Consider the following 9,908-nt stretch of genomic DNA (forward strand, 5'->3'; position numbering starts at 1 on the left):
TGCTTTCCAGCACGAGACTGCGCAATCCTCTGCAGTGTATAGAAGTATTCAGGGAAGCCTTTCGGCGAGGCTAGTTCCCAGGTTAAACTTCAGTCTTAGAAAACGCGCAAGAGCGTGCCAAACTTAGGAAGGGCGTGTGCGTGTGAAGTCTCTCAGCGAATGCAGGTCAACGTGCCCCTTCAAGCCTGAGAGGAGTTCTGTCACGGACCGTTAGGCAGCTCTGTCCTGGCAGGAAAAGGGCGTGTGAGAGCGGGCCCGCCCGCGGCCAGGTGCGCGCCAGGTGCCCGCGTCCCGCCCTGCCTCTGTATATATAGCCGCGAGGAGACAGCGAGCGCGCGAGCGCCTCTTCACATTCTTCCCTTCATGAGCTGCTGCTTCCTGGTTGCTTTTTTTTTAAAAAAAAAACCTCCACACTCGTCTCTTGTTTGATGTTCCAACTTCAGGCAGCTCCTCAGTGACGCGGCGGCCTCCCGGTCGTGCCTTGGGCCGGCTGCTGGACGGAAGGCTAGGCCGGCGGTGAGGAGGAGGCCCAGCAGGAGTAGCGGGCCATGGCCGAGCCGAGTCCGAAAAGGCTCAAGAGTGGCCTGCCCTTGTGCGCCATCCACCGGCATGGCAGAGCTCTGGGCAAACTCGTGAAGCAAAACTTCCCGGCCGTGGTGGAGGAAGGCCTGTGCGGAGTCACCGGCGCCCTCCTCGAGGTCGCCTACGTCTTGCAGTTGCTGGTAAGGCCACCGCGCAGCGACCCGCTTGGCGCGCCAAGCCAGGCCTGGCGCGAGGCGCTGCGGCTCCTTCGGCGCTCCGCCAGCGTCTCTTTCCTCTGCGTTGGAGATGCCTCTTTTCAGGGCCACAACGAGGGCTCGCTCTGGGTTCGCCTCACCTCCTCACCTCGGGCCTCTTCAGCTGGGGTTCTTTCTTTCCTCATTTCTGCTCTGCATTTAGACCGGACTTGCACGTCCACCATAGCCAGTTCTCCCCCCCCCCAACCCAGGGTGCACAGTACCGGCACTTCTTTTTTGTGTTGTTAAAAAGTGTGACACTGCCAGTGGCGTAGCGTGGGGGGTGCAGGGGGGGCCGGCCGCACCGGGCGCAACATCTGGGGGTTAGGGTTAGGGGGCGCAAATCCAAGGGTTAGGGGGCGCAAATTACTTGCCTTGCCCCGGGTGCTGACAACCCACGCTACGCCACTGCTTACTGCAACAACTTCATGGTGACTGTTGTTTAGTCGTTTAGTCGTGTCCAACTCTTCGTGACCCCATGGACCAGAGCACGCCAGGCACTCCTGTCTTCCACTGCCTCCCACAGTTTGGTCAAACTCATGCTGGTAGCTTTGAGAACACTGTCCAACCATCTCGTCCTCTGTCGTCCCCTTCTCCTTGTGCCCTCCATCTTTCCCAACATCAGGGTCTTTTCCAGGGAGTCTTCTCTTCTCATGAGGTGGCCAAAGTGTTGGAGCCTTAGCTTCACGATCTGTCCTTCCAGTGAGCACTCAGGGCTGATTTCTGTAAGAATGGATAGGTTTGATCTTCTTGCAGTCCATGGGACTCTCAAGAGTCTCCTCCAGCACCATAATTCAAAAGCTGATAATACCAAGGTCCAAGGTTCGAACCCCATATGGGACAGCAGCATCTTCCTGCATTGCAGGGGGTTGGACTAGATGATCCTCAGGGTGCCTTCCAACTCTACCATTCTATGATTGTATGATTCTATTCTATCTGGTATACTCCTTTGTCACATATGGCCCTGTCCTCAACCTTAGGATGGAGGCCCATTCCCTTCCTTCTTGTCACTCCGCCATGCCCCCATTGTGCTATGGAGCCAGGCTCCCACTGCTTTTCAAATGCCCTCTCCTTCACAGATGCTCCTTATGTAAACCACCCATCCTTCACATGCAGAACCAACCTCTTGTAGGGTCATGTTGAAATGCTCATGTGTTGGAAGGCTATGGGAAAGAAATGACATCGTTTTGTCCACCGGGTGACAACTGGCTGTATACACATGGATTGTACACAACTGAATGGATGTATGCAGAATTGTTCATTGTAACACCAAACTAAATTATTAATGTATCTCCCCCAAATTTCAGGTTTCTATTTCATAAGGCAGTATTGTAAGTATTTTGGGGGTATGCCAAGTCCACTGTTTTGAGGGAGAGATGTGCACGTACGCCCCATTTTGATGCCAGAAGTACTTTTTGTGAGCAAATACTTAGCTAGGTCATGTGGATATACCCTAACAATTTTGATACAGCCATGAATGAGCGAGTCAGACAGTACCACACATCTTATATATTATGGTACATTTTGCTGCTGTATGAAATTACTATATTGCTATATTCACTGTATTTACAATGTCTAATATTTCTTTTAAGGTTGTTCATGACATATAAATAATAATATGCATGGAAAATAATGGTTCAGCATTTACTGCAAGCAGACACTCATAAACTGATGCAAAGCTCCTGTTCAGCTGTGCAATCTTTCCCCTTTGTATAACTCACTTCTGTCTGTTGCTATCTGTCGTGATTTCTTTTTATAAGAAGTCTTAATTTTGGACAAGTGCTGCATCTTAGGAGGCCCAGAACCAAGGAAGGAAATTTACATGCTGACTGACTCACTTTTGGATATGTGAACAGTAGTGAATCAGTCTTTAAGAGACTCAGTGCCTGTAAGTATGGGGGCAGAAGTTAGGCCCTTTTTACTTGTGAAAAATATGAGTGTTAAATGAGTCTGGTAGGCAACTGACGGTAATGAAGCTACACTGATTATACGGTAGAGTAAGAGAATCAAGGAATGAAGAGCAAGGATGGGGAAAGTGATGAAGCAAGGGAAGAAAAACTGACTCAGAACTTAGTGGTGGGAAGCTGTGACAACATCCTTCAGCTGTCACTGCATTCCTTCTAAAAAGAGAAGAGGGGAAGCTGCTGACAGCACTGCCCTGATTAGATATAAGGATCACAATTCAAGATGACAATATTCTCAGAATATGAGAACATATTTTTCCAGCAAAAACAATGAGAAAATGGGCAAATAATAGCCATAAAGTCCCATCTTCTCTGCAGGCACAGAATGTACTTGGGCAATTGCTGGAACTTAGTATGAATCTGGATCTGTTTCTTTCATATTGTTAATGATTTTCTTCATGTTTTAATGTGGTGAAGACCTTAGGGAGTGCTTTCTTATCTCATATATCTATCTGATTGGCCAGTTGACTGGATGGGACATTGGTTTATTTGCCGGGGCTCTTCTTATGTTCCTTTGAAGTTTGAAGGAGGGTAAACTTGGTAGGCAGTAAACTGAAGAGGCAGTAACCTGAAGTAAGCTGAACATGAAGAGTAGCAGTGACCCAAGACCTGATTCTTACATTATGGAAGTAACATTGTTTCAATTTCCCCATGATTCCCATGTTTTGAATAATGTAAGAATTCAGAAACCATGTGGAAAAATCAAGCTCTTGTGGGAAGAACAGCAATAACACCAGGGGCCAGATCTGGTGGATGGGGTGTGTAAGAAAGCAGTAACATGACACAGGATGTAACTATGGGAGAAGAATGGCAATCATGTTGCCTGTATATCCCCCTGCATACTTTCCACTCTCCAACTACTACTCCAGAAGCAACAGCTTCTAACTTTCTGCAACAAAAGAAGTGACAAATGGTACAGCCTCTAACATCCCTTATCCTTACAAATATCTACTGTAGAAATATACAGCATCCTGATTCAGCCAGAGATCTGCTTGCATAAGCAGTCTTGTGTGCATGTTGCGTTTGGATGAGCATCCTTATTCACATCATCATGTGTACTTGAGTCCTCATACACTGACTAGATGCATCTTTGAATGAAAATATGCATCTGTATCATCCCCCGACACCAATTGAACTACTTTCAGTTTTTTGAAAAACATTTCAGATAGTTCTGCATTCTGTAAAATAACAGTGTTTACCTTTTTTGAATATAATTGTGATAAATCAGATCCCAATCACATTAAGGCATGAGTGAGGAGTACGTGGCTCACCCTGTGTCATTGGGCTCCAACTCCCTTTAATCCCAGCCAGAATGGGCAGTGGTCAGGGATATTGGGAATTGTTGCCCAATGACATGGGGGGCGCTATAGTCTCCCACCCCTAATTTGGAATATTAGTAAACTTTCTGGAAAGCTAATTGCCCATGAATACAACTAAAACAGGTTATATGGTCTTTTGTCTGACGTACAAATATTTTTTTAACTTAACATATACCTACCCCAGGGTACCTAATTTGAAATATTGTTTCTATCTATGGAAAAAGCAAAAGTTTGTGTTTTACTTCTAAAATATATAGGTTTTCCAGAAATGTTTTTTTCTTCTACTCCTTTTGAAGTTTAAACCTAAGTATTGTAAACATTATGCAATATTATTGTACTTTGTATATGAACTGCAGTGGGTGTTTTGCTTTGTTGTCTATTTGAAAAATATAGGGTGAAATCTTTGATCATTCTGATATGGCTTTACCAAATGTTTCTAAATTCTTCTTGGACCGGGCTAAAGAGGAGAGGGAAGCAGCAGAAGCTCTCATACAATATCAGCATGAAAGGGGAGGCCTCTACTGTACCAGAGTTATCCAGGTATGTGGCAAAGTTTGTCCTCATGCCAGAGGTTTGACTTCATAAGATCTATGTCTCATGTAACAGATCAAAAAAGAACTCGCACACATATCCCTTATGGTGTGAGCTACATCTGCATTTAGCTACACCTTTTTTCATGTTAGCCTAGAAGCATAAAGTGAGAAGACATGGAGTTTTTTTCTGTCGTGTTTCTGCATGACACCTAGCGGGTTTCATGCCTCTCACAGTGAAATGATAGGGTCAGATTTGGAGCTTGGCTTTTCCCCCCATACAAATTCAAGTTTTCTTTTTTCTTTTTTTAACATTACTGTAACCATGATTTGAGTTCCTCCCCCACTTCCAGAATGTGAATGACATATGTCCATGTGTTAACAGGTATAGAAGTGCTTTCACCCTGCCATCGAAGCAAATATGTATGAAAACTATTTTGTTTTTCTGCTCAAAGGCAACTAATTTGGGAGACCCAGCACAATCCATATCCTTTGAAAATCTAGCAAATTCCATTTGATATTTGTTTAATCTTATCTCTTGTGGACATCCTTCCCTATGCAAGCAAGCAGCACCCACATGAACAGCACCATTCCATGCTTTTAGATCCCATCCTTCCTTCAGGGATCTGAGGGTAGAGTACACGGGTTCTCTCCTTTTTATTGGAGATCTGCATGGATCAATGTTACACTCATGCAATTCTATGCAGCTTCGTAGCAGTATGGGTTGCTACAACCCATTCTAGGCTTTCATTATTTTATTGGCAATGAACATATTTTAGGGATCAATATTATCCACACCAATTATACAAACACTTGGCTAACATATCATCCTATAAAAGCTGTAATAAGCTTGGTGAGCTGCCTTGTGTGCATATATTAATTTTCTATATCTGTATCCCACAAATCCCAAAGATGTTGCTCAGAAGACAGAGGTAAGAGCATTACAGCACAAGCAGTTGAAAATGTGGTGGAAACAATTGTGACTTCTACTATTTGCCATCTTTGTTCTGCTCTTTGTGATTCCAGAAACCACCCAGTGTGTTAATAAGCGGTGTGGCGGCAGCTCTGGAAGTAGCCCTAGTACAATGGAAGATGATGGCAGGCCATTTTGAAGAGCTTTATGCTCTGAGTATCAAGAACTCAGACCCTCACACTGCAAGCACAATTAAGAAGCAATTTCTAGCACCCAAGATACAGAAGATCAAGTTGATGGGAGATCTAATTACCAATGCTCGTAGGCTTAGGAATGCCCAAGATAGCAGAGGTGACCTTGAGAACTACCTTATAGACCGTCTGCAAAAAGAACTAAAGATTGGGACCGATTCAGAAGCACACTGCAGTCTCCATGCACCATTTCAGAAATGTACAGGAGCTGCAAATGAGCTACAGCTTCTGCGAGAGGAGTACCTTCAGCCCAAGAATGGGATAAGGCCAAAATACCAAGGCCAGTGTTGCTCCCTCTCTCAGCCTCGGTGGAAGGGCTTGCGGGAAAGAGATCAAAAGCAGGAGCACAAATGGCATTAGATTGGCTGGGATATGAAGTATGCCCCTGCTGAGCAGTGTTATGGTATTCATACATCTCTAAATTGTCCCAGAATAGTTGTCTATAGGTTGACATTATTTGTGAAAACAGTCCCCACAAACAGGGTAACTGTACCACCATGATTTGGTCATTGTTGATTATTTTGTTCATGATACTATGTTTGAAAAAGCAGTTATTCCACCATGGACTGCAGTCCTTTCTATGAGTGCAGGAATTCCTTGGTAAAGGTAAAGGGACCCCTGACCATTAGGTCCAGTCATGACCAACTCTGGGGTTGCGACACTCAACTCACTTTATTGGCCGAGGGAGCCAATAAAGCTTCCGGGTCATGTGGCCAGCACGACTAAGCCGCTTCTGGCGAAACATAGCAGCGCAACTCCTTACCTTCATATAAAAGCTATACTAACTCTTACCCACAATATTGAGCTATAGATAATCATGTATCTCTCTAGTATAGTCAGGCATTAGGTTAGCTTGAATAAGTGCATAAATGATAACCTTGTGTTTTTCTACTATGTAGTAAGGGTCTTTTATAATGCATTCCTTTAAAAATAACAAGATAAATTAGATTTTAATATTTCAGTGGTGCCTTGATAGAAGTTTATTAACCTTACAGAGACTTCTATTTTAGTGTACATCCATTTTTATGCTTAAATGTTTTTTTTATATTGCTACATAGCTTAATGTAAGCACAATAAAATTGTTTACCTTGGTGCATTGTACTTACATTTTAAAGGTGGTATTTTACTACGAAATATTTTACTACATATTTGATATGCCTGCAATAGCAATGATAATAAATGTTGAAAATTTAAAAATGAAATATATCTATCTTTTGTGATTTTTCATCATCAGCCACATGTTATGCTGCTGTTGGGAAGGAGCCATATACGTGAATAAGGCTTTTTAATAAATGAATTGAGCACACCCTCTGCAGTCACAGTGCTTAACCATGCTTGTTTTCCATAACACAGGGGGATGTTCAGGGAGCAGGTTTAGAGACCTTAATTCCTATATGTGGAGTTCCGTCATTCTCATGAGTGAAAATCCAGTACTAGGACACTGCTTTAACGGGAGAGAGGGGCAAATACTTTCCTCCATCCCTGACAAATTACCACTAGTAGCGATTCTGTCATATGTAATATGTCTCAGCATAGAAATCCATTTCACTTTAATAAGTGCTTAATGATGTCTAGATTGTGCCCAAGATAAAATATCATAATCAAAACTCTTTTGTAAGATTTAATTATTGGCATTGCTCCCTTGTCTCTAACACAATTGGTGGTGGTATTATTATTATTATTATTATTATTATTATTATTATTATTATTAAAATTTGTATACCGCCCTATACCTGTAGATCTCAGGGTGGTTCACAGGATAAAATCACAGGATAAAAACACCAAATACATAATCAAAATAAAAACAAAAAGTAGTAAATAATTGTTCAAAAGGAATTGCAATGTTTTGCCTTCTTGTTTATGAGGACAAAAAAAAAATATCTCTTCGCTGGACTAGTCCTGCCAATAGTAAGTTTGAGGGTGTCAAAAATTTTAGTGACTGCATGTGAATGGTTGCAGATATACTACCTTTGCTTTCCGGAGCAGCTGGAATATACAGTTATGAAGGAGTGCAGGGAGGGGGTCAATAGCAGACCACACTGGGACGTCTCCTGTTTCAGCACTGGGGTACAAATACCGGTAGGTAGTGGCAGTACAGAATCAGGTTAAACTTAGCTAGCTTTACGACATTACATTAACAGAAAAAGATGATAATATACTGTGACTACACTCAGCATATTTAACAAAATGCTTTAGAATTGGATGGATACATAACTCCCACTTTAAGCTCTGTAGAAAGTAAGTTAATTTTATTCCTCAAAGAGTAACTTTTATTTTAACACCAACCAAATGAAGCAGGGGGATAGTTTTGTTGGCCCCAATCAAACTATAATACTTAACATCAGTGGCGCTGTGGGTAAAAGCCTCAGCGCCTAGGGCTTGCCGATCGAAAGGTCGGCAGTTCGAATCCCCGCGGCGGGGTGCGCTCCCGCTGCTCGGTCCCAGCGCCTGCCAACCTAGCAGTTCGAAAGCACCCCTGGGTGCAAGTAGATAAATAGGTACCACTTACCAGCGGGAAGGTAAACGGCGTTCCGTGTGCTGCGCTGGCTCGCCAGATGCAGCTTTGTCACGCTGGCCACGTGACCCGGAAGTGTCTCCGGACAGCGCTGGCCCACGGCCTATAGAGTGAGATGGGCGCACAAACCCCAGAGTCTGTCAAGACTGGCCCGTTTGGGCAGGGGTACCTTTACCTTTACCCTTAATAATCCATGCTGAAGTTCAACAATTTTTCACAAATCCAAGTTTTAATATAATTTCCATTCCACAATTCCAGTGCATAGCCTCAGTTTTTTAAAGCAGCATGTTTTGTGGAAGGGAGCAACATGGAAACCGGGGATTTGCTGTGGATAAGTAGTGTGCATCTAAATTAGTAAACATGTGACTGCATGAAAACTGGCCTTCCAGGCTTGTAATGTCATGAAGATTATCCTGAAGTAGCAAATGTAGTGTCAACAACCATGCAATCCCTTCCTTAATTGTGGAGTCATAAGCCATACTATATGGAGCAAGGAACTCTTAATCTAGCATGTTGAGAAAGACTGATCCAAATAATTCTTAGACGGGTTGTTCCAACATTGTAGGCCAAAACTTAATAACTTGTAATAAGTTTAACTCCTGTTAGCTCACAATATACAAGTGGCTGGGGCAACCCAGTCAGATGGGCAGGCACAAATTATTTGTTTGTTTCGCATCAGGTCCTATTGAACTAAGTGGTACTGTACTTTCTTCCAAGTATAGGCTGAGAGTTTATATCTGATGGCTTTCCTCAGATTATCCTTCCGACCTAAATTTGTCCCTTGCATCTTAAATTATCCAGATGCTATTAACTACGGAGAAACTATTCCTCACAGGCCCACAATATATTTCAGGCAGCTCCCGTATTCGTTCTGTTTTACTCAGTTTCCATACATAGATGAGAAATAACATTAAAACAGTGAGCCTTGAACAGTCTATGATTAAACTTCTCCATTCTAAGCACACTGAAAATCAGTGTCACGTAGTGGACGGAGTGTCTGCCTTAGCCTGAGGAAGCTGAGGTTCATATCTTCTCTCTTTACAACCATGAAGCTTCTTAGGTAGCCTTAGGCAGATTACTACACCCCCCACCCCACCCCACCCCACCCCACCTCTCTTACCACACAGGCTTGTTGTTTGTATGAGAGAGAGAAAAGGCAAACTGATATATGCTGCCCTGAACTCCTTGGAGAAATAGTTGGATATGAAATAAGATAAATAAAACTACACCCTCTGGTTTATTTGTTAAGTTTGTTGCATTTAGTCATAGCTCCTTCATGGAGGATAAGACCACTAGTCACGATGGCCATATGCTACCTCCAGGATCAGGTAAGCATGCCTCTGATTAACAGTATGGTGAACAACAGCAGGAGAGGGTGACTCTCCTCATGTTCTGCTTGTAGGTTTCCTAGAAGCACCTGATTGGCTTCAGTAGAAAAAAAGGATGCTGGTTTAGATAGGCCTCTGGTCCAGCAGGGCTGCCATCGAGTTCACTGGAGAATACTGCATTGGCCCACATGGTTATAGTTCAAAAAACTCTGCATCCTTTATACCAGATATTACCATCAGAACATATTATAGCCTACTGGAAGCTCAATTGTAACAGACCAAAAAAGACAAAAAGAAGACATTCGTTTAAAA

At 43.2% G+C, this 9,908-nt stretch overlaps 1 protein-coding gene across 1 annotated transcript; it reads left to right on the forward strand.

The window, feature by feature from the left end:
• The first annotated feature begins 331 nt into the window (after positions 1 to 331).
• Positions 332 to 6,347, forward strand: LOC308591666 (ferritin light chain-like). Its single transcript, XM_081202514.1, has 3 exons — positions 332 to 722; positions 4,453 to 4,599; positions 5,616 to 6,347. Exons 1-3 carry the CDS (start codon positions 549 to 551, stop codon positions 6,111 to 6,113), a joined length of 819 nt encoding a protein of 272 aa, XP_081058640.1. The 5' UTR covers positions 332 to 548; the 3' UTR covers positions 6,114 to 6,347.
• Positions 6,348 to 9,908: the final 3,561 nt, after the last annotated feature.

The sequence above is a fragment of the Podarcis bocagei genome (genome assembly GCF_964188305.1).
Source record: "Podarcis bocagei genome assembly, chromosome: 1".
Classification (NCBI taxonomy): Eukaryota; Metazoa; Chordata; class Lepidosauria; order Squamata; family Lacertidae; genus Podarcis; species Podarcis bocagei.